The 25572-nt window shown below is 34.4% G+C and overlaps 1 protein-coding gene across 1 annotated transcript; it reads left to right on the top strand.

The window, feature by feature from the left end:
* On the top strand, nt 1-24312 carry LOC148956543 (uncharacterized). Its single transcript, XM_089091123.1, has 2 exons — nt 1-1153; nt 24134-24312. The coding sequence occupies exons 1-2, from the start codon at nt 1-3 to the stop codon at nt 24310-24312; spliced, it is 1332 nt and encodes a 443-aa protein (XP_088947249.1).
* Nucleotides 24313-25572: the final 1260 nt, after the last annotated feature.

Below are 25572 nucleotides of genomic sequence, written 5' to 3'. Positions count from 1 at the left end.
ATGAGTGATAGTTACTATAGTGTTAGCGATAACAACCGTCATGGTAAGATGCCGTCAGTGGCAAGCGAGATAGTTTCTGATGACGTTTCATGTTTAAAAAGTTGGGAGAACATGAATTTGAGGGAAAACCTGTTGCGTGGCATTTACAATTATGGCTTTGAATCACCAACGGAGGTTCAACAGAAAGTGATTATGCCGTGCATAGAAGGAAAGGATGTTGTTTTTCAAGCAGAGTCTGGGACTGGAAAAACTGCATCCTACGGGATCGCCACACTTCAAATTGTAGATCCGAGCAGAAAAGCATGTCAAGCCATCATTCTTGCTACAACACATGAACTGGCCCATCAAATTTGTAAAGTTATTACAAGTTTAAGCCAGTATGAGAAAATTGAATGTTGCGAATGTTGTGATATTAAAGAACACTTTCAAAATTTAGGGGTACAAGTTGCTGTTGGAACTCCTGGTCGAATTCTTGCCCTTATTAAGCCTAAAAGGGAGAATCCTTTACGTGAAAGGGAGAGTTACACCCCCTATAGCGATTGTCAAAGGAAGGACGAAAAACCAATTTTGAATACAAAGGATGTAAAGCTTATTGTCATGGACGAAGCTGATGAAATACTTTTAACCAATTTTGCTGACACGGTTCGAGAAATATTTGGGGTCTTGGACGGAAACATTCAAGTAGTACTGTCATCAACAACCATGCCAAAGAAAATGTTTGACATTGCTGATAAGATATTGCGAAAGGGTCTAACAGTTTATATTAAAAAAAGCAACGAGGAGCTGACATTACGGGGGATAGAGCAGTATTATGTTGAAGTTGAACATGAAGAGGAAAAAGTTGATGTTGTCGAAGACTTGTACGATACATTATCCCTTGGTCAGTCTATAATTTTTGTAAATACAAAAGCGAGAGTAATAGATTTAGCTACGCGGCTTCGGGAAGACGGATTTACAGTTTCTAAAATTCATAGTGACCAGTGCCAGGATAAACGAAGAGAAGTCTTGGAAGATTTCCTGTCGGGAAAATCACGAGTGCTGATATCAACTGATATTTTAGGTCGTGGCATTGATATCCAGCAACTAAAGTTTGTCATCAATTACGATTTGCCATTCAACGTAGAGAACTACCTCCATAGGATTGGCCGGATGGGTAGGTTTGGACGCACAGGTATCTCAATCAATTTTGTCACTTCCAGAGACAAAAGACGCATGGAAAGAATTGAAGAGTATTATGCAACTAATATTGAAATCTTGCCTATTTCAGTAGTAAATGAAACTAAGAGAGGAGAGAAACCAAATTCTAAAGAGAAACCTATTTCAGTAACGCGCGAATCATTACTATTTAGTTTTTTTACCCAGTTGACAGCCCTCTGGGCCCTTTGGGATCCATTTAGGTGATAACTTAGCAAAACTATTTGGTAAGGTAGTAGATAGTAGGCTGAAAAGATGTTGTGTTCGGAAGAGGTGCTTAATAAGATTTAAGCAGAATTAAGAGAAGGATTTGGAACTGTACACTTTACGCTTTTTTACTTTACAAATTTTAGTGAATAAATGTAGCTAAAGAATAAAGCTAATTTTAGGGTTATTCTAAATTTGGATTGAATAGAGAATTTGAAGTTTTTTTTTTGTGGAAAATAGTTTGGATTTAGGAGAGAGAAGAAAATATTTTTAAAAAGCTTAGTATCGCGGGCAGCCTTTATTTTGGCCCGATGTGTAAATGTGTGAATGAGTCTCTTGCATTTGTGTCCGAGTGTGATGAGCTGTCTGAGTTACGGGATGAATATCTTGGAACAGTGTTCAGGAGTGAGTAATTGAACGGATGTCTGAGAGCAACGCGTTTGCTACTAAACAACTGTGTAAGTTTCTTCCTAAATGAGTTAAATATAAGGAAGCAATTTTGAGGGGATAGTTTGTTAAGGTTTTCAGGAATTGAATTTTATAGGATAGTACGATATAAGACAAGAGTAAAGCAAAGCTTTCCCTTATCGCTTCAGCTATTTAGTATGTTTACAAATAGTATGGAATAATTCACGGAGGAATAGAGCCCCAAAGTTGACATTGGGTGTGTCAAGGTCATGCATGCTCCTCAGAAGTTACAGAAGCTATTGAATTTATTGCAGGAATTTTTATTACATTACTCTCAAAACATCAAGTGATCTTAATGAAAATCGCACCATCAGATTCAGCATATTAAAGAACCTCACTGAACCTCCTATATATCTAAGACAATTAGAAAAAGAAGATATAAATGACGTTAGATTCATAACAGCACTGAGATGAATCCAAAAACTCTTAATCGACAACAAGGACAAAGTACTACAGTGATTATGACGAGCCTTGTTATTTCCCCGACCTTGCAATCATCTTTTGTGTTACATCACACACACTCAATATCGGAATTACAGTAAGGACCGAAGTCTATCTCATAGTAACTGATGCAACAGGGGAAAGAAAAATAGGTATGTGGTATATATGACGTCATACGAGGTTATATTTGATTTTAAATAAATCCGGGTTGCAGTGGTAGCTAGCAACCTAGTAAGAGATGATCACATCCAAAGTTAAGAAATATAAAAACTCATAGCTCCTAAAAAAGAGTCAGATCAAAACTAAAAGTACACCATTAGAAGCGCCTTGTCTAAAACCCCTATATAGGTCCGGGTTGCAGCGGTAGCTAGCAACCTAGTAAGAGACGATCACGTCCAATGTTAAGAAATAAAAAAAACCATAGCTCCTAAAAAAGCAGTGTGATCAAAACAAAAAGTACACCATTAGAACTGCCTTGTGCGAACCCCTGTATAGGAAACTTTCTGTCATTTGGCTTGAACAGCAAGGGAAATATATTGGCTTGAAAATCAAGAAAATTGACTTTAACCACGTTATTCTCCACAAACGGGATATTTTTTTTCTTTTGTTTCCAGAGATAGCTTGGCACTGGAACATCGTCGAGAGTTGTTCAATAGCTCATTTTAAAGGAAATTTCTAGATCTGGCGCCTTTTGCACTTAACTTTTTTTTTAATTAATTATTTTTTACGAAAAACTTAATTTTTTATATACAATATTGATCAATGTCGTCATAGTCGTTGGATGTAGTTAGTATTAAATAAAGGCTCGATCATCAAATTTAAGCTGAAACTGAGTAAAGGACAATTATGCCTCCATATATTCACAGTGATGTTTAAGATTTCCCATTACATCTGTAAACTGTTCTACAGTTGCCAGTCCATACCTTGGAAGCTTTTCACTAAACATACAACATTTCTTTTTGATATTACTATAAAGTTTTGCGAAAGCATCTCTAGCTGACTTATCAAAAAAATCTATTCTTTCAGAGATAATTTTAATCTTTAATTTTGAATATTTTTCGTAACCCCGGTAAAACATTCGTAAAATTTTTCTCAATTTACAAAGATCATCCTGTGTGTTCTTTGCAGCTTGTGTAAACTGCAAAAATATCCATGGTATCCGAGCAATAGTTCGAATATTTCAATTCAAGCTAGAAAAATACCTTAAAATGTTAAAATTAGTTTTATTTTTGGTTAGGTTCTAACTACCCGATGTGGGATTTACTATGTTGTTTCAGACCAAAAAATTCCATTTTTTAATATATATTTTATTTTTCAGTTTAGAATCGCTAAAGCTATTATGTAAACTGCAAAAATATTTATGATATCTGAGCAATAATTTTAATCTTTTCATTCAAACTAATAACATACCTGAAAATTGAAAAATTAGTTTTACTTTTTGTTAGGTTATGGATACTCGATACGAGTCATAAGAAGTGTTAATTAGATGAAAATATTATTTCTGGTTTTGTAATAAGATGCCTTCTAAGCGAGTTATTATACGTAATTTAAAAAAAACAGTACTATACAAAAACAGAGACAACATCTTGAAAAGAAAAAAGCAAAGGTATTCAACCGACCAGGCGTATCGAGAAGTAATAATTGAGAGAGTAAAACAAAACAGCAAGATGTGTTATCACAATAATGAAGATTATAGACATGCGAAAACTGAGACAGCCAAACAAAAGATCAAGGAGCGTTATCAAAATGATAAACTTTATAGAGAAGCAACAATTGAGCAGGCTTGACAAAAGATCAAGGAGCGTTATCACAATGATCCGGGTTGCAGCGGTAGCTAGCAACCTAGTAAGAGACGATCACGTCCAATGTTAAGAAATATAAAAACCCATAGCTCCTTAAAAAGGAGTCAGATCAAAACAAAAAGTACACCATTAGAACCGCCTTGTCCGAAACCCCTGTATAGGAAACTTTCTGTCATGTGGCTTGAACAGCAAGGGAAATATATTGGCTTGAAAATCAAGAAAAGTGGCAGCTACTACAACATTCTGCCTAAACGGGATATTTTTTTCTTTCTTGTTATCCAGAGATAGCTTTGCACTGGAACATCGTAGAAAGTTGTTCAATGGCTCATTTTAAAGAAAATTAATTGGGTTAAAAACCTTTGTAACTTAATTATTTTAAAACAGGACAAATTTTTCCACTAAAAACTGTATTTTTGATGTCTTTCCATACTGCTGTCTTTTCAAAGACATTTGATTTTTGAAGCAATCAAACAGTTCGTGGTAAGGTTGTATTTTAAACTTTATATTCCATAGATAGCTTAGCACTGGAACATCGTAGAGAGTTGTTCAATGGATCATTTTAAATTATAATAAAGAATGAATATTTTACCAATTATCTACTAATAACCATATATGACGTAATAAGTGACATGACGTAATATCTAAAACCTATTGTGTACTAATAACCATATATGATTTAATGAGCGACGTGACGTAAAAATTGAAAAAATTAATTTTTATTTTATTTTTGTTTTTAGTTCAGAATCGCTAAGGCTTTAAACGGCAAAAATATTTATGGTGTCTGAACAATAGTTTTAATATTTTAATTTAGACTAGAAAAATACCTGAAAATTTAAAAATTAGTTTAATTTTTTGTTAGGTTCTTGATACTTGATACGTGACTTAAAGATTCAACTAATGGTTACATAATGGTTTCAATCAAGCAAGCTACACGCAAGTTAAAAAAATAGTACTACCAAAAAACAGAGATAGTATCTTGAAAAGAAAAAAGCAAAGGTATTCAACAGACCACGCGTATCGAGAAGTAATAATTGATAGTGACAAACAGCGTTATTATAATGATGTAGTTTATAGACATGCGAAAATTGAGACAGCCAAACAAAAGAGCAAGAAACGGTATGATAACGATATAGATTACCGAAACAAACATAAGAAAAAAGTTGCTACTAATATGTTAAATATATAAAGTTGTATATACTAATATATAAAGTTGCTACATAAGAAAATCGTTGAAAATAGTATAGCATTATCCGGGTTGCAGTGGTAGTTTACAGTAAAGAACGATCGCTGATGCATAGTAACTCATATATGGTGGTTCCACGGGTATTATCAGGGTTGCAGCGGTAGCTAGCAACCTAGTAAGAGACGATCACGTCCAATGTTTACATAATGTACATAAAGGATCGATCTAGTTTAATGTATATGTTAGAGTAAAGAGCAAACTCAAGGCCAAAGGAACTCACCACTGTGGTTTATCCATATTAACTTCATTATTTTAGCCAGGAAGTAACTAAAACGGGTTTGTTTTTAAAATTTTAAAGTGTCGATACTATAAATGTGAATTTGACAAGTATCAGCAGTATTATGGTTTTATTGATAGATGAATTACAAAATGAAAAAAATCGACCCTGGCTGGTCTCGAACTATCAATCTTTCGGTTAACGACCGATAGTGCTACCCACTTGCACCACGACGTCATTAATTAAAGTTGTAAAATTAACAATATGATCTGTTTAAATAAAAATAAAACAGGGATAAAACCAAACCTTCAATGGCCAGGAAAAATAAGCAAAATACTTTACTTTGTCTAGAAGCAATTACTTTAGCAATGAAATGTTTCCTTTTTGAAGCAAAAAACATATCTCTTAATTTTCAATACATTAAAAGACGATCATTGGAATAATGTTGTTTCCATGTATTCAAATTGGGATTTAAAAAGGAACGAATACATTTTAAAAAGTAAATTAGAAAAACACTTTGATTTAATACAAGATGTGACTTTAGCCAGTTTGGATATTGAAGTCATTATGATCCGGGTTGCAGCGGTAGCTAGCAACCTAGTAAGAGACGATCACCTCCAATGTCAAGAAATATAAAACCCCCCAACTCCTAAAAAAAGAGTCAGATCAAAACAAAAAGTACACCATTAGAACCGCCTTGTCCGAATCCTCTATAAAGGAAACTTACCTCCCTTTGGCTTGAATAACAAAGAAAATATATTGGCTTGAAAATCAAGAAAATTGACTTTTACCACGTTATTCTCCACAAACGGGATATTTTTTTCTTTCCGCTTTTTCTTTCTGCTCAGCTAGCTGGGCACTGGAAAATCATAGAGAGCTGTATAATAGCTCATTTTAAAGGAAATTGCAACATCTAGTCACTTTTGTATTTAAAAATAAAATACTTTTTAAAGTAGAATCAATTTTGTCAAAAAAATTGCATTTTTGATGTATTTTCATACTGCAGTCTTTTCAAAGATATTTGAATTTTGAAGCAATAAAACAGTCCATGTAATGAACTCTATAGTAATAATAGCTACTTTTCTCAATATTAACCTACACTAATTTAAAAAAAATTTTATTTTTTTTATTAATATATATAATTATTATTTAAACTTCAAATATATTTATGATGACTACTAATTAATATTAATATTTTAATTTAAAAAACAAAAATAATTTAATATTCTAATATTAGTTTTGCTTTTTGTCTACTGGAAGAAATTTTTTTTTCATCTCAGTTAAAATTTATTATTGTATCCTGTAACCCGTAAAGTACATATCTCCATATTATTGTCTCATAATTGCAATTATTTTAGTTTTCAGTCCAGAATCACTAAACTTATTATTTAAACTGCAAAAATATTTATGGTGTCTAACCAATAATACTAATTTTGTAATTCAAACAAGATAAATACCTGAAAATTTTAAAATTAGTTTTGTTTTATGCTAGGTTTTAGATACTCGACACGGGATTTTGTGTGCTTAATAATTTTAAATCTTGAAAAAATATGGTCTCACGCGAGTGGAAAAAAAGAAAGAATAACCAAAAAGAATATCAAAATAGAACAATCCAAATTTCTACTAATAGAAAACTTTACTACACAAAAAATAAAGCTAACATCCTGAAATATAAGAAAAGTTTATTTAAAAGAGATAAAAATGCCACCAAACGCAATAAAGCTCGAGCACGCGTAAGGATTGCTACTAAGATGTCTTGTGATCCAGGATTTAAGAAAATGAAATATGACAGAGCAAAACAGAGGTATCTTACGGATCAGGGGTATCGAGAAGGGAAAATTGAGACAGCGAAACAAAAGAGCAAGGAACGGTATGATAACGATATAGATTACCGAAACAAACATAAGAAAAAAGTTGCTACCAGAATAATGGGTAGATACTGGGGTGACAAAAGCTATAATGAAAAAATTAAATTCTCTGCGAGGTTGTACCGAAGAACGCATAAGGACAAAGGGAAAAATTACATTCAGAAATACAAGAAGATGGCAAAAATGCAGGCTGATCTTTGTAAATTGAGAAACATTTTACGCATGTTTTATCGGGATCACGAAAAGTATTCGAAATTACAGATTAAAATTCTCTTTGAAAGAGCGGATGCTGTTGAAAAGTCGGCTAGAAATGCTTTGGCAAAGCTTCATGGCAATATCCAAAAGAAATGTTGTCAGTTTAACGAAAAGCTTCCAAGGTATGGATTGGCAACTGCGGAACAGTTTATAGATGCAATGGAAAATGTTCGACAACACAGTGAATATACGGAGGCGTACTTCTTAGAAAATTCGTATATTAATTTTGGAAGGAGCAATTGCAGTTTATGTAGCAGCAATAAAAATATATATACAAGCATACCTATCAACAGCGAAGGAAAAGCAATGTTTTTCAATTATGGCGAAAACGAGCCTGTTAGGGTTATTAGTAAATGTGTTTGTAAGACTAATGATTTAGAACAAATTCCTGGAACACCGACTCAAGAAAAAAGCATTTCTAACTGTGTTTTAAACAGTTCGTTTAGTTCTACTGAATATTTGGCAAAAAATTCTCTGTGTAGTAGAACACACTGTCCTGAAAAGTACGAGACAACTATTGAAAAATGCTCTAAAACTAGATCTGACAAGGAAATTATGATGGCTGAAGTCACCTATAACAATCTGAGTAAAAATTCAAAACCAAAAATTGGGCAGCAGGTTACTTGGCAATGTCACCCTGATATCTGCAAGCTCTATCCGACGGATATTGAATTATGTCAAATTCTTTTTGATATCCTTGAAAACAATATAGCATTAAAATTTTCAACTGACAAAGTGGTTAATTTCTACCTTGGCGGCTTGGATTATTGTGAAATCAATTACAGGGACACAAGAAAGCATGGGCATTCGTTATACTGTAGCCCAAATGAGGGATGTCAGAGCTATTTGCGTTCTCTAAGGGCACTAGCTCCACATTTTCCTGTCTTGAACTGTTTCATTAATAGCGTATATAAGGCAGTATCAAAATGTAAGATTATACAACATATTAATCTACTAAAAGTCGAGGGCTCGTACAAGGAACTAAGTCATCACATAGAAGAAGTGTCAAGTAGACTCTGTCGTAATAATAGTCAAGACTTCATTTACGGTGATGGCAATATTAGAGTTTCTGTGGATGAAAATACAATAATAAAATTATTTGGTGAGAGCCTTGATAAGGTAGCTAACATTAGGGATGTATACCCCACAATGCATTGTGACAGTTGTGAGCAGATAAAGACAAAATACCAATTGAAGAGTCTAAGATCCCTTTCAAATAAGAAAGGTTTTGATGTAATGATGGCCATTACAATAAAGAACGAACTCTAGACCATAGTAATTTACAATAAGGAACGAACTGTAACCAATAGTAACTGAAGTATTAAATCAAACAGTTCATGGTCATAATAAAGACCTGAGTAATGACTTATTTTAAAGGAATCCGGGTTGCAGCGGTAGCTAGCAACCTAGTAAGAGACGATCACGTCCAATGTTAAGAAATATAAAAACCCATAGTTCCTAACAAAGGACTCAGATCAAAACAAAAAGTACACTATTAGAACCGCCTTGTCCGAAACCCCTGTATAGAAAACTTTCAGTCCCTTGGCTTGAACAGCAAGGGAAATATATTGGCTTGAAAATCAAAAAAAGTGACAGCTACTACAACATTCTGCCTAAACGGGATATTTTTTCTTTTTTCTTCTTTTTCACAGACAACTTGGCACTGGAACATCGTAGAGGGTTGTTCAATAGCTCATTTTAAAGGAAATTAATTGGGTTAAAAATCTATAGTAACTAAAATAAATTATTTTAAAATAGGATAAATTTTTCCACCAAAAACTGTATTTTTGATGTCTTTTCACACTGCAGTCTTTGAAACATAATCGTATACCAGCGGTAAGATTTGAACCCAAGCCTTGTCTTTTCTGAAACCTTACTAGATAAATAATGAATGTCGTCATAGTTTTATATTAGAGCTATGACGTGTATAGAAAAACACGATATTATGTTGTGGTTTCTGAAGACGTCATGAAATAATATCATTGCGCCATGACGTCATGAAATAAAATCATTACGCCGTGACGTCATAATTACTACTTAAGAACGACAAAGTTGTAAATGGTCTCATTCGTGAATTACATACTGGTTAGATCAAAGCAAGCTGCACGCAAGTTAAAAAAACAGTACTACACAGACAACAGAGATAGTATCTTGAAAAGAGAAAAGCAAAGGTATTCAACCGACCAGGCGTATCGAGATGCGAAAATTGATAGTGACAAACAGCGTTATTATAATGATGTAGTTTATAGACATGCGAAAATTAAGACCGCCAAACAAAAGTTCAAGGAGCGTTATCACAATGATGAAGATTACCGAATCAAATATAAGAAAAAAGAAAAGCAAAGGTATTCAACCGACCAGGTGTATCGAGAAGTAAAATTTGAGACAGCCAAACAAAACATCAAGGAGCGTTACTGGGGTGACAAAAGCTATAATGAAAAAATTAAATTCTCTGCGAGGTTGTACCGAAGAACGCATAAGGACAAAGGGAAAAATTACATTCAGAAATACAAGAAGATGGCAAAAATGCAGGCTGATCTTTGTAAATTGAGAAACATTTTACGCATGTTTTATCGGGATCACGAAAAGTATTCAAAATTACAGATTAAAATTATCTTTGAAAGAGCGGATGCTGTTGAAAAGTCTGCTAGAAATGCTTTGGCAAAGCTTCATAGCAATATCCAAAAGAAATGTTGTCAGTTTAATGAAAAGCTTCCAAGGTATGGATTGTCAACTGCGGAACAGTTTATAGATGCAATGTATAATAAAGATCAAACTCTTCCCTATACTAACTTGCATACGCAACTTCAATATAGTTAAGATTAGAGTATTTATATTTTTACATTAAAAGACGATCACTGAAATAACAAACCATTCCATACATTGGACTTAGTTAGCTACTTGATTGTTTGAGTTTCGTCTCTTACTATTTAAAAGAGGAAAAAGCCCTAGGCTTTTTCCTGTTTTTATTTATAGTTAAAAAACGAACTCAAGTCCAAAGAAACTGAACACTCTGGTTCATTCATATTATCTTCATTATTTTAGCTAGAATGTAAATAAACAAGTTTCTTTTTTAAATTTTAAATTGAAAAGATAGTGCTTTTAATTCAACATATTAAAAGTTCTCCCCGATGGGGAATTGAACCCCGTTCTCCCAGGTAACAAGTGGGCTTACTTACCATTAGACTATCGAAGACTTATCAAATAAAAGTTACATATAAGATATGATAATTTTTTAATATAATAAAGATTGAACTCTTCCCTATACTAACTTGCATAGGCAACTTCACTATAGTTAAGATTACAGTATTTATATTATACATCATTATAAATTATAAAAGGTTCAAATGTTCGAAGATTATAGAGTTAAAAATTTTCCCACACCGGGAATCGAACCCGGGCCTGTTAAGCGAAAGTTAACTATCCTAGCCACTACACCATATGGGACCATAAAGAAGTATGATTTAAGAGCCATAGGCATATTATTATTTCACCATACCAATCATAAAAAGGCCAAAACAAAATCGTCGACTTGCAACCGTACTTTTGACACATTAGTTAAATCTTCATCAGACTTAAATCCGGGTTGCAGCGGTAGCTAGCAACCTAGTAAGAGACGATCACCTCCAATGTTAAGAAATATAAAAACCCATAGTTCCTAAAAAAGGAGTCAGATCAAATTCAAAAGTACACCATTAGAACCGCCTTGTCCGAAACCCCTGTATAGTAAACTTTCTGTCCCTTGGCTTGAACAGCAAGGGAAATATATTGGCTTGAAAATCAAGAAAAATGGCAGCTACTACAACATTCTGCCTAAACGGGATATTTTTTTATTTTTTTTTTTTTGTATCCAGAGATAGCTTGGCACTGGAACATCGTAGAGAGTTGTTCAATGGCTCATTTTAAAGGAAATTAATTGGGTTAAAAATCTATAGTAACTAAAATGAATTATTTCTAAAACAGGATAAAATTTTTCACCAAAAACTGCATTTTTGATGTCTTTTCACACTGCAGTCTTTCAAACATAATCGTATACCAGCGGTAAGATTTGAACCCACGCCTCCGAAGAGATTGGTGGCTAACACCAGTGCCTTGGACCACTCAGCCAGGCTGCCTGTCATAAATAATATCCGGGTTGCAGCGGTAGCTAGCAACCTAGTAAGAGACGATCACGTCCAATGTTAAGAAATATAAAAGCCCATAGTTCCTAACAAAGGAGTCAGATCAAAACAAAAAGTACACCATTAGAACCGCCTTGTCTGAAACCCCTGTATAGGAAACTTAAAGTCCCTTGGCTTGAACAGCAAGGGAAATATATTGTCTTGAAAATCAAGAAAATTGACTTGAACCACGTTATTCTCCACAAACGGGATATTTTTTTCTTTTTTTCTTTTTTTCTTTTTTTGTATCCAGAGATAGCTTGGCACTGGAACATTGTAGAGGGTTGTTCAATAGCTCATTTTAAAGGAAATTAATTGGGTTAAAAATCTATAGTAACTAAAATTAATTATTTCTAAAAGAGAATAAATTTTTCCACCAAAAACTGCATTTTTGATGTCTTTTCACACTGTAGTCTTTCAAACATAATCGTATACCAGCGGTAAGATTTGAACCCACGCCTCCGAAGAGACTGGTGGGTAACACGAGTGCCTTGGACCACTCCAAAAACTGCATTTTGATGTCTTTTCACACTGCAGTCTTTCAAACATAATCGTATACCAGCGGTAAGAATTGAACCCACGCCTCTGAAGAGACTGGTGGCTAACACCAGTGCCTTGGACCACTCGGCCAGGCTGCCTCTCATAAATAAATATATATGTGAATTTGGGTTGCAGCAGTAGCTAGCAACCTAGTAATAGACGATCAGTCCAATGCTAAGAAATATAAAAACCCAAAACTCCTAAAAATAGAGTCAGATCAAAACAAAAGTACATCATTAGAAATACCTTGTCTGAAACCCTACTAGATAAATAATGAACGTCATCATAGTTTTATATTAGAGCTATGACGTGAATAGAGTGACGTCATAATTAGTATATAAGGAAAGTCAAAACTGAAAATTCTCTCATTCTTGATTAGAATAATGGTTAGATCAAAGCAGGCTATACGCAAGTTGAAGAAAGAGTACTACACAAACAACAGAGATAGTAACTTGAAAAGAAAAAAGCAAAGGTATTCAACCGACCAGGTGTATCGAGAAGTAATAATTGAGAGAGCAAAACAAAGGTATTCAACCGACCAGGCGTATCGCGAAGTAATAATTGAGAGAGCAAAAGAAAACAGCAAGATGTGTTATCACAATGATGAAGATTATAGACATGCAAAAATTGAGACAGCCAAACAAAAGATCAAGGAACGGTATGGTAATGATGAACATTACAGAGAAGCAAGAATTGAGCAGGCTAAACAAAAGATCAAGGAGCGTTATCACAATGATAAACTTTATAGAGAAGCAAGAATTGAGCAGGCTAGACAAAAGATCAAGGAGCGTTATCACAATGATAAACTTTATAGAGAAGCAACAATTGAGCAGGCTAGACAAAAGAGCAGGGAACGGTATGATAATGATGAAGATTACCGAAACAAACATAAGAAAAAAGTTGCTACCAGAATAATGGGTAGATACTGGGGTGACAAAAGCTATAATGAAAAAATTAAATTCTCTGCGAGGTTGTACCGAAGAACGCATAAGGACAAAGGGAAAAATTACATTCAGAAATACAAGAAGATGGCAAAAATGCAGGCTGATCTTCGTAAATTGAGAAATATTTTACGCATGTTTTACCAGGATCACGAAAAGTATTCAAAATTACAGATTAAAATTCTCTTTGAAAGAGCGGATGCTGTTGAAAAGTCGGCTAGAAATTCCTTGGCAAAGATTCATAGTAATATCCAAAAGAAATGTTGTCAGTTTAATGAAAAGCTTCCAAGGTATGGATTGGCAACTGCGGAACAGTTTACAGATGCAATGGAAAATGTTCGACAACACAGTGAATATACGGAGGCGTACTTCTTTGAAAATTCGTATATTAATTTTGGAAGGAGCAATTGCAGTTTATGTAGCAGCAATAAAAACATATATACAAGCATACCTATCAACAGCGAAGGAAAAGCAATGTTTTTCAATTATGGCGAAAACAAGCCTGTTAGGGTTATTAGTAAATGTGTTTGTAAGACTAATGATTTAGAACAAATTCCTGGAACACCGACTCAAGAAAAAAGCATTTCTAACTGTGTTTTAAACAGTTCTTTTAGTTCTACTGAATATTTGGCAAAAAATTCTCTGTGTAGTAGAACAAACTGTCCTGAAAAGTACGAGACAACTATTGAAGAATGCTCTGAATCTAGATCTGACAAGGAAATTATGATGGCTGAAGTCACCTATAACAATCTGAGTAAACATTCAAAACCAAAAATTGGGCAGCAGGTTACTTGGCAATGTCACCCTGATATCTGCAAGCTCTATCCGACGGATATTGAATTATGTCAAATTCTTTTTGATATCCTTGAAAATAATATAGCATTAAAATTTTCAACTGACAAAGTGGTTAATTTCTACCTTGGCGGCTTGGATTATTGTGAAATCAATTACAGGGACACAAGAAAGCATGGGCATTCGTTATACTGTAGCCCAAATGAGGGATGTCAGAGCTATTTGCGTTCTCTAAGGGCACTAGCTCCACATTTTCCTGTCTTGAACTGTTTCATTAATAGCGTATATAAGGCAGTATCAAAATGTAAGATTATACAACAGATTAATCTACTAAAAGTCGAGGGCTCGTACAAGGAACTAAGTCATTACATAGAAGAAGTGTCAAGTAGACTCTGTCGTAATAATAGTCAAGACTTCATTTACGGTGATAGCAATATTAGAGTTTCTGTGGATGAAAATACAATAATAAAATTATTTGGTGAGAGCCTTGATAAGGTAGCTAACATTAGGGATGTATACCCCACAATGCATTGTGACAGTTGTGAGCAGATAAAGACAAAATACCAATTGAAGAGTCTAAGATCCCTTTCAAATAAGAAAGGTTTTGATGTAATGATGGCCACGATTTTAGAACACCTACAACAGGACATACCCAAAGATGACAGAGAACAACTAATTCAATGTACAGGTTGGAAAGAGGATGTCATAGATTCATTCTTTGTCTGTGATTACTGTGCTGGGAAAATGTTGAAAAGTCAGGAGAATGTCCGATCAGTATTAAATAACCTTCATATAGACTGTACACCGGAATGTATAAAGTGTTTAAATAATTTTGAAATGGCAATGATTCGATTTGTAATGCCTTGTCTTACGATCGTCAGATTAGGGCAAGTAACTGCATTGAAGAGACCTAGAACAGAACTTGTTGACGCTCTTAAGGGGAGAATAGTATATCTACCTGTTGATGTGCAAGCAAATGCAGATATTCAGCCTGAAAAACTTCTTAACATTGATAGTTTTGTAGTCATTGTCAATGGTCAGCCTACTTACAACAAGAATGTTTGGACTGCACTAATAGATCTGAGAAAAGTCCATGAAGCACTGTTGTGGTTAAGAGAGAACAACAGTCTCTATAAAACAATACATGCATACACCCTAGAATATTTAAAAAAAATACTTGAAGTCCGTCTTGCTGAAAAAGCGGTTGGTGTTGATAATTTACCTGAATATAATAAAGAACGACACCTTGCCCATGTTAACTAAAACATAAATAGGGATTATGTAATTTCCAATAGTATCATGGCTGTAGAGATGGCTGAAACCTAGTTACAATAAAAAACGATCATTGGAATAAAAAAAATTGCATACCTTTGGAATTAGCTAGCTACTTGATTATTTGAGACTCGTCTCTTACTATTTAAATGAAGAAAAAGCCGTAGGCTTTTTCCTGTGTGTAATCAGTTTATTATCATAGGCAGCGCGCTAGCACTGCCTGAGTAAAGAACGATGTGGGCACAATGTGTTTTTTTTCTGGTTGCAGCGATAGCTAGCAACCTAGTAAGAGACGATCACGTCCAATGTTAAGAAATATAAAAACCCATAGTTCCTAACAAAGGAGTCAGATCAAAACAAAAAGTTTACATTAAAGAACGAACTTTAGTCCATAGTAACTGAAGTTATATTAAAAAAAAAGATCATTAGGAGACCATACATAAGGGATCGATACTATAAATTGGAATTTTATAATATAGAACGACCTCTTGCCTATATTAAACTTTAGAGGCCACTTAACTGTAGTATAGGTTAGTAAAATCCGGGTTGCAGCGGTAGTAGTAATAATAGTTACATTAAAGAACGAACTTTAGTCCATAGTCTGGGTTGCAGCGGTAGCTAGCAACCTAGTAAGAGACGATCACGTCCAATGTTAAGAAATATAAAAACCCATAGTTCCTAAAAAAGGAGTCAGATCAAATTCAAAAGTACACCATTAGAACCGCCTTGTCCGAAACCCCTGTATAGTAAACTTTCTGTCCCTTGGCTTGAACAGCAAATGAAATATATTGGCTTGAAAATCAAGAAAAGTGGCAGCTACTACAACATTCTGCCTAAACGGGATATTTTTTTTTTCTTTTTTTTGTATCCAGAGATAGCTTGGCACTGGAACATCGTAGAGAGTTGTTCAATGGCTCATTTTAAAGAAAATTAATTGGGTTAAAAATCTATAGTAACTAAAATAAATTATTGCTAAAAGAGAATAAATTTTTCCACCAAAAACTGCATTTTTGATGTCTTTTCACACTGCAGTGTTTCAAACATAATCGTATACCAGCGGTAAGATTTGAACCCAGGCCTCCGAAGAGACTGGTGGCTAACACCAGTGCCTTGGACCACTCGGCCAAGCTGCCTGTCAGAAATAATATATATGTGAATCTGGGTTGCAGCAGTAGCTAGCAACCTAGCTTACAATAAGGAACGAACTGTAACCCATAGTAACTTAAGTATGAAATCAAACGGTTCGTGGTCATAGTAAAGAGCTGTGTAAATTATATATAATTTACTTTATTAAGTTTCTAAGTTCCTATACTAAGTTTCATAGGCCACTTATCCGGGTTGCAGCGGTAGCTAGCAACCTAGTAAGAGACGATCACGTCCAATGTTAAGAAATATAAAAACGCATAGTTCCTAAAAAAGGAGTCAGATCAAATTCAAAAGTACACCATTAGAACTGCCTTGTCCGAAACCCCTGTATAATAAATCCGGGTTGCAGCGGTAGCTAGCGACCTAGTAAGAGACGATCACGTCCAATGTTAAGAAATATAAAAACCCATAGTTCCTAAAAAAGGAGTCAGCGGTAAAAAATCTATAGTAAAAATCTATAGTAACTAAAATAAATTATTTCTAAAAGAGAATAAATTTTTTCACCAAAACTGCATTTTTGATGTCTTTTCACACTGCAGTCTTTCAAACATAATCGTATACCAGCGGGAAGATTTGAACCCACGCCTCCGAAGAGACTGGTGGCTAACACCAGTGCCTTGGACCACTCGGCCAGGCTGCCTCTCATAATTTGGGTTGCAGCAGTAGCTAGCAACCTAGCAAGAGACGATCAGTCCAATGCTAAGAAATATAAAAACCCAAAACTCCTAAAAATACAGTCAGATCAAAACAAAAGTATATCATTAGAACTACCTTGTCTGAAACCCTACTAGATAAATTAGAGCTATGACGTGAATAGAAATACACGAAATTATATTGTTGTTTCTGAAGACGTCATGAAATAATACCATTGCGCCATGAAGTCATGAAATAAAATCATTACGCCGTGACTTCATAATTACTATATAAGAAGCGTCAGAACTGTAAATGTTCTCATTCATAATTAGATAATGGTTAGATCAAAGCATGCTATACGCAAGTTAAAAAAACACTACTACACAAACAACAGAGATAGTGTCTCAAAAAGAAAAAAGCAAAGGTATTCAACCGACCAGGCGTATCGAGAAGTAATAATTGAGAGAGCAAAACAAAACAGCAAGATGTGTTATCACAATGATGAAGATTATAGACATGCAAAAATTGAGACAGCCAAACAAAAGATCAAGGAACGGTATGGTAATGATGAAGATTACAGAGAAAATATAATAAAGAACGACCTCTTGCCTATACTAAATTTTATACGCCACTTAATTGTAGCGTAGTTTACATTAAAAGACGATCACTGAAATAACAAACCATTCCATACATTGGACTTAGTTAGCTACTTGATTGTTTGAGTTTCGTCTCTTACTATTTAAAAGAAGAAAAAGCCGTAGGCTTTTTCCTGTTTGTATTTATAGTTAAAAAACGAACTCAAGTCCAAAGAAACTGAACACTGTGGTTCATTCATATTATCTTCATTATTTTAGCTAGAATGTAAATAAACAAGTTTCTTTTTTAAATTTTAATTATAATAAAGAACGACCTCTTGCCTATACTAAAATAAAAATCCATTACATACATTTGATTTAGTTAGCTACTTGATTGGTTGTTATTACATTAAGGGACGATCACTGCAATAACAAACCATTGCAGACTTTGGACTTAGTTAGCTACTTGATTGTTTGAGGTTCGTCTCTTACTATTTCAAAGAAGAAAAAGCCGTAGGCTTTTTCCTGTTTGTATCCGGGTTGCAGCGGTAGCGAGCAACCTAGTAAGAGACGATCACGTCCAATGTTAAGAAATATAAAAACCCCTAACTCCTAGAAAAATAGTCAGATCAAAACAAAAAGTACACCATTAGAACCGCCTTGTCCAAAACCCCTATACACGAAACTTACCGCCCTTTGGCTAGAATAACAAAGCAAATATCTTGGATTGAAAATCAAGAAAATTGACTTTAACCACGTTATTCTGCACAAACAGGATATTTTTTCTTTCTTTCTCTTGTTTCCAGAGATAGCTTGGCACTGGAACATCGTAGAGAGTTGTTCAATGGCTCATTTTAAAGGAAATCTCTAGATCTAACGCCTTTTGCACTTCATTTTTTTATTACTTATTTTTCACAAAAACTTAATTTTTTATATACAATATTGATCAATGACGTCATAGTCGTTGGATGTAGTACATGAAGGCTCGATCATCGAATTTAAGCTGAAACTAAGTAAAGGACAATTATGCCTCCATATATTCACAGTGATGTATAAGATTTCCAATTACATCTGTAAACTGTTCCACAGTTGCCGGTTCATACCTTGGAAGCTTTTCACTAAACATGCAACATTTCTTTTGGATATTACTATGAAGTTTTGCGAAAGCATCTCTAGCTGACTTTTCAACAAAATCTATTCTTTCAGAGATAATTTTAATCTTTAATTTTGAATATTTTTCGTAATCCGGGTTGCAGCGGTAGCTAGCAACCTAGTAAGAGACGATCACGTCCAATTTTAAGAAATATAAAAGCCCATAGTTCCTAACAAAGGAGTCAGATCAAAACAGAAAGTACACCATTAGAACCGCCTTGTCCGAAACCCCTGTATAGGAAACTTTCAGTCCCTTGGCTTGAACAGCAAGGGAAATATATTGGCTTGAAAATCAAGAAAAGTGGCAGCTACTACAACATTCTGCCTAAACAGGATATTTTTTTCTTTTTTCTTCTTTTCCACAGATAGCTTGGCACTGGAACATCGTAGAGGGTTGTTCAATAGCTCATTTTAAAGGAAATTAATTGGGTTAAAAATCTATAGTAACTAAAATAAATTATTTTAAAACAGGATAAATTTTTCCACCAAAAACTGCATTTTTGATGTCTTTTCACACTGCAGTCTTTCAAACATAATCCTATACCAGCGGTAAGATTTGAACCCACGCCTTGTCTTGTCTGAAACCTTACTAGATAAATAATGAATGTCGTCATAGTTTTATATTAGAGCTATGACGTGAATAGAAAAACACGATATTATGTTGTGGTTTCTGAAGACGTCATGAAATAATGTCATTGCGCCATGACGTCATGAAATTAAATCATTACGCCGTGATGTCATAATTACTACTTAAGAACGGTAAAGATGTAAATGGTCTCATTCGTGAATTACATAATGGTTAGATCAAAGCAAGCTGCACGCAAGTTAAAAAAACAGTACTGCACAGACAACAGAGATAGTATCTTGAAAAGAGAAAAGCAAAGGTATTCAACCGACCAGGCGTATCGAGATGCGAAAATTGATAGTGACAAACAGTGTTATTATAATGATGTAGATTATAGACATGCGAAAATTGAGACAGCCAAACAAAAGATCAAGGAACGTTATCACAATGATGAAGATTACCGAATCAAATATAAGAAAAAAGAAAAGCAAAGGTATTCAACCGACCAGGTATATCGAGAAGTAAAAATTGAGACAGCCAAACAAAACATCAAGGATCGTTACTGGGGTGACAAAAGCTATAATGAAAAAATTAAATTCTTTGCGAGGTTGTACCGAAGAACGCATAAGGACAAAGGGAAAAATTACATTCAGAAATACAAGAAGATGGCAAAAATGCAGGCTGATCTTTGTAAATTGAGAAACATTTTACGCATGTTTTATCGGGATCACGAAAAGTATTCAAAATTACAGATTAAAATTTTCTTTGAAAGAGCGGATGTTGTTGAAAAGTCGGCTAGAAATGCTTTGGCAAAGCTTCATAGTAATATCCAAAAGAAATGTTTTCAATTTAATGAAAAGCTTCCAAGGTATGGATTGGCAACTGCGGAACAGTTTATAGATGCAATGTATAATAAAGATCAAACTCTTCCCTATACTAACTTGCATACGCAACTTCACTATAGTTAAGATTACAGTATTTATATTTTTACATTAAAAGACGATCACTGAAATAACAAACCATTCCATACATTGGACTTAGTTAGCTACTTGATTGTTTGAGTTTCGTCTCTTACTATTTAACAGAAGAAAAAGCCGTAGGCTTTTTCCTGTTTGTATTTATAGTTAAAAAACGAACTCAAGTCCAAAGAAACTGAACACTCTGGTTCATTCATATTATCTTCATTATTTTAGCTAGAATGTAAATAAACAAGTTTCTTTTTTAAATTTTAAATTGAAAAGATAGTGCTTTTAATTCAACATATTAAAAGTTCTCCTCGACGGGGAATCGAACCCCCTTCTCCCAGGTAACAAGTGGGCATACTTACCATTAGACTATCGAAGACTTATAAAATAAAAGTTACATATAAGATATGATAATTTTTTAATGTAATAAAGATTGAACTCTTCCCTATACTAACTTCTATAGGCAACTTCACTATAGTTAAGATTACAGCATTTATATTATACATCATTATAAATTATAAAAGGTTCAAATGTTCGAAGATTATTATAATAAAGAACGACCTCTTGCCTATACTAAATTATATAGGCCACTTAACTATAGTATTGGTTAGTAAATTTACATTAAAAGACGATCACTGAAATAACAAACCATTCCATACATTGGACTTAGTTAGCTAATTGATTGTTTGAGTTTCGTCTCTTATATAATTAAGATTACAGTATTTATATTTTTACATTAAACGACGATCACTGAAATAACAAACCATTCCATACATTGGACTTAGTTAGCTACTTGATTGTTTGAATTTCGTCTCTTACTATTTAAAAGAAGAAAAAGCCATAGGCTTTTTCCTGTTTGTATTTATAGTTAAAAAACGAACTCAAGTCCAAAGAAACTGAACACTGTGGTTCATTCATATTATCTTCATTATTTTAGCTAGAATGTAAATAAACAAGTTTCTTTTTTAAATTTTAAATTGAAAAGATAGTGCTTTTAATTCAACATTTAAAAGTTCTCCCCGACGGGGAATCGAACCCCCTTCTCCCAGGTAACAAGTGGGCATACTTACCATTAGACTATCGAAGACTTATAAAATAAAAGTTACATATAAGATATGATAATAATTTTTTAATCCGGGTTACATAATTACAATAAAGAATCGGGTTGCAGCGGTAGCTAGCAACCTAGTAAGAGACGATCACGTCCAATGTTAAGAAACATAAAAACCCCTAACTCCTGAGAAAAGAGTCAGATCAAAACAAAAATTACACCATTAGAACCACCTTGTCCAAAACCCCTATTAAGGAAACTTATCACTCTTTGGCTTGATTATAATAAAGAATGACCTCTTACCTATACTAAATTTTATACGACACTTAATTATAGTATAGGTTAGTATTTCAACAGATAGCATGGCACTGGAACATTGTAGAGAGTTGTTCAATGGCTCATTTTGATTACAATAAGTAACGAACTGTAACCCATAGAATAATAAAGAACGAACTCTTGCCTATAGTAACATGTATAGGCAATCCGGGTTGCATTTATAATAAAGAACGAACTCTTCCCTATACTAACTTGCATAGGCAAATTCACTATAGTCCAGGTTGAAGCGGTAGTCTGGGTTACAGCGGTAGCTAACAACCTAGTAAGAGACGATCACGTCCAATGTTAAGAAATATAAAAACCCATAGCTCCTAAAATAGGAGTCAGATCAAAACAGAAAGTATACCATTAGAACCGCCTTGTCAAAAACCCCTGTATAGGAAACTTTCTGTCCCTTGGCTTGAACAGCAAGGGAAATATATTGGCTTGAAAGTCAAGAAAAGTGGCAGCTACTACAACATTCTGCCTAATCGGCATATTTTTTTCTTTTTTTCCTTTTTTTTGTTTTCCACAGATAGCTTGGCACTGGAACATCGTGGAGAGTTGTTCAATGGCTCATTTTAAAGGAAATTAATTGGGTTTACAATAAGGAACGAACTGAACCCATAGTAACTTAAGTATTAAATCAAGCAGTTTGTGGTCATAATAAAGAACTGTGTAATGGCTCATTTTAAAGGAAACTGCTGTATATAGAAACCTGTTGTAATTAACAAAATTAATTATTATTATAAAACAAATTGTTACGATATGGTAAAGAAATAACTCTAGGCGATAGTAACTAATTTAATTTTGAAAAGGAAGAATTACGGCAGAATCCTAAATAGTAGCATAGGTAAGCTGCATTTCATAAGAATAGTCCACCGGGATTTGAACTCGAATCGCAGGATTCAAAGTCTTAAGTGCTAACCACTATAACAAGAAACGTTCATATAAGAAATACATTAAGGAACGAACTGTAACCCATATTACATAAAGGGCCGATATAGTTCATCATAGATGGTGTTTGTCGAAACGTTTTTTTTTATATAATTATCCATTATTGTGTTAAATACAGTAGTGGTTGGAGGGTCTTAACAAAAATTTATTTGTTTTTCCATTAAAGGACGAACTATAGCACATAGTAACTAGAATCTGATTGCGGTGGTAGCTAGCAAACTAGTAAGAGACTATTACGCTCCATAGTAAAAAATGAAATAGTTACATAAAAACACGATCATTGGAATAAAAACCATTGCATACATTGGACTTAGTTAGCTACTTGATTGTTTGAGGTTCATCGCTTACTATTTCAAAGAAGAAAAAGCCGTAGGCCTTTTCCTGTTTGTAGTCAGGTTTACATTCTACGTATTACAGTAAAGAATGATCTTCATCCTATAGTAACTAAAATAAGATTATAAACTCAAACAAGTAACCTCTTTGTTTTGTTATAAAATGCTGGCAGCGGTGGGATTCGAACCCATGCCTCTGAAAATCCGGGTTGCAGCGGTATTACATTAAAAAAGAGTCATTGGATTAACAAACCATTGCATACATTGGACTTAGTTAGCTACTTGATTGTTTGATACATAAGTTACAGTAAGGAACAAACCTCCAGCCCATAGTAACTAAAATAAGATGGTTGCTTTGGTATAAAATATTACCAGCGGTAATATTTGAACCCACGCCTCCAAAGAGACTGGTGACTAACACCAGCACCTTGGACCACTCGACCACGCTGCCTCTCATAAATATGTGAATCTGGGTTGCAGCAGTAGCTTGCAACCTAGTAAGACACAATCACGTTCAATGCTAAGAAATGTAAAAACCCAGAACTCCTAAAAATAGAGTCATATCAAAACAAAAGGACATCATTAAAACCACCTTGTCTGAAACCCTACTAGATAAATAATTAATGTCGTCATAGTTTAAAAAAAACACAACATTATGTTTTTATTTCTGAAGCCGTCATGAAATAGTATCATTACGCCATGACGTCGTGAAATAACATCATTACGCCATGACGTCATGATTACTATATAAAAGGCCACAATAAAACGATGGTTTCATCCAACTAATGGTTACACACTGGTTGGTCAGTCTTTCAACTGTGAGGACGTAAGCTGGATTATACTTTGTATTTAATTGGATTGCACAATTTGCGAAACTGTTGAAAGTAAGAAAATTACAAAATATTACAAATTTTCTGATAACGAAGTACTATAACTTACCGACAGGTCGATCAAATACGGACTATGATCTTTGATTATCATTTAGATTATGGGAAGTAATTTTTTGGGCCCTGTAAAATGGATTTAGTGTATATTTGTCCAGTTTTGAATTTTCCACAGAGACAAATTATTAACAATGAAGATAAGGACGCTGTTGTTAAACTAGCAGCAAAATTTTTGGAAAAGATGCATTTGAAGAGACTGTTGAAATCTGTCGTGATATGTTTAAAGTGGATATTCTTGAGAGGTGCTGAGGTTCACATCCGAGTGCGGCTTTTATGACCGACTTTTACGAATTACTATTGGACCGGATATCGAAAGATGATCCTGTTCCACGATTTGCGATTATGGACACGTCAGATGTTCCGGTTTTTCCAAGCGAACCAAATACTATTGTGGCATCAAGATTAAATGACTGTGTTCGAATGTTAAATTTCCTCGTTGAAAAACAAGAGTCTGTTAACACAGACATTGATGAACAAAACCTTTTGTGGTCGTTTTTTCCTAAGCCAGAGAATGCTACAATACCTGTTATTTTTATTAATCTACCTGCTAGTAGTCGGTCTCCCAGCCCCGCTAAGCAGCGCCAGTTTATTTCAAATTTAGGATGCTTAGACAAAGTCGAAGATTTTGAGCAACGGAGAGATAGGCTACTAGTGTTTATGAAAGATAATGATTCTGCCTCGTCAGTGGTAAGTGCACTACCACCCGGTTCACGCATCAGTGCTAAGGTCGTAAAGAAGGAACATCTAGGAATTATACGTATTGACAAGGGCTTTGATGAATCAACTATTACAGGTCTAGTTAACTCTGTTGTGCAAGCAAAAGCGCTTTGGAGGTAGTTCAGTCGTGTAGTTGTCCTTTAAGTCTCAACTAAATCTTGATATCGCTCTAAAGCATGGCATCAAAATTGATTATATGCTTTTCCGGGTGTCAACTCCCCTGAACCAACCCAAGCAGTGTTATAAATGCCAAGGCTTTGACCATTTTGCTCGTGAATGTATGAACGAACTTAAATGTGGTAAATGTGCCGGGTCCCATGTTAACAGCCGTGATAATGCATGCTCAGCCTCTACTGTGAAATGCACAAATTGTGGTGGAAATCAAAGAAGCAACAGCTTCTCTTGTGCCGAGTTGAAGAGCCTTATGCCTGTCGTTGCTTCGAGCACTCAAGCTTCAGGCTGATACCCCCCCCCACAGGAATGGACCTTTGCACCGAACCTGACAGTGTAAACATGCATTTTCAGAACATAAATGGAGCAAGAGATAAGTTAATAGTTTTAGCCGAATAGTTTAATAGTTTGTTGCGGTTGATCTAGGTCATACCGTATTTCTTGCAGTTTATATGCCTACTAATTACAGAAACGAACAATCTAACGAACGTTTTGCTAAAGCATGTGTAAGTGTCTCAAACATTTCTCATAAAATACGAGCGTCTGGTAAAACTATTTTGCTTTGTGGCGATTTTAACACTGACCTTACTATTCCTAGTTTACCGTGGTCCCAGATCTTATTATCATCACTTCCGAAAGATCTAACTGT

The sequence above is a fragment of the Artemia sp. Qi Xiang Cuo genome, chromosome 1 (assembly GCF_049724085.1).
Source record: "Artemia sp. Qi Xiang Cuo chromosome 1, ASM4972408v1, whole genome shotgun sequence".
Classification (NCBI taxonomy): Eukaryota; Metazoa; Arthropoda; class Branchiopoda; order Anostraca; family Artemiidae; genus Artemia; species Artemia sp. Qi Xiang Cuo.
Note: the sequence above shows the minus strand (reverse complement) of the source record. Positions and strands in the feature narration are given on the sequence as shown.

Excerpts from the sequence above, each read along its gene's own strand:
- LOC148956543 (XM_089091123.1), top strand. The coding sequence starts at position 1 with ATGAGTGATAGTTACTATAGTGTTAGCGATAACAACCGTCATGGTAAG. Across the intron at positions 1,154-24,133 it reads CCATAGGATTGGCCGGATGG|TTTTGAATTTTCCACAGAGA; the intron begins GTAGGTTTGGAC and ends ATATTTGTCCAG.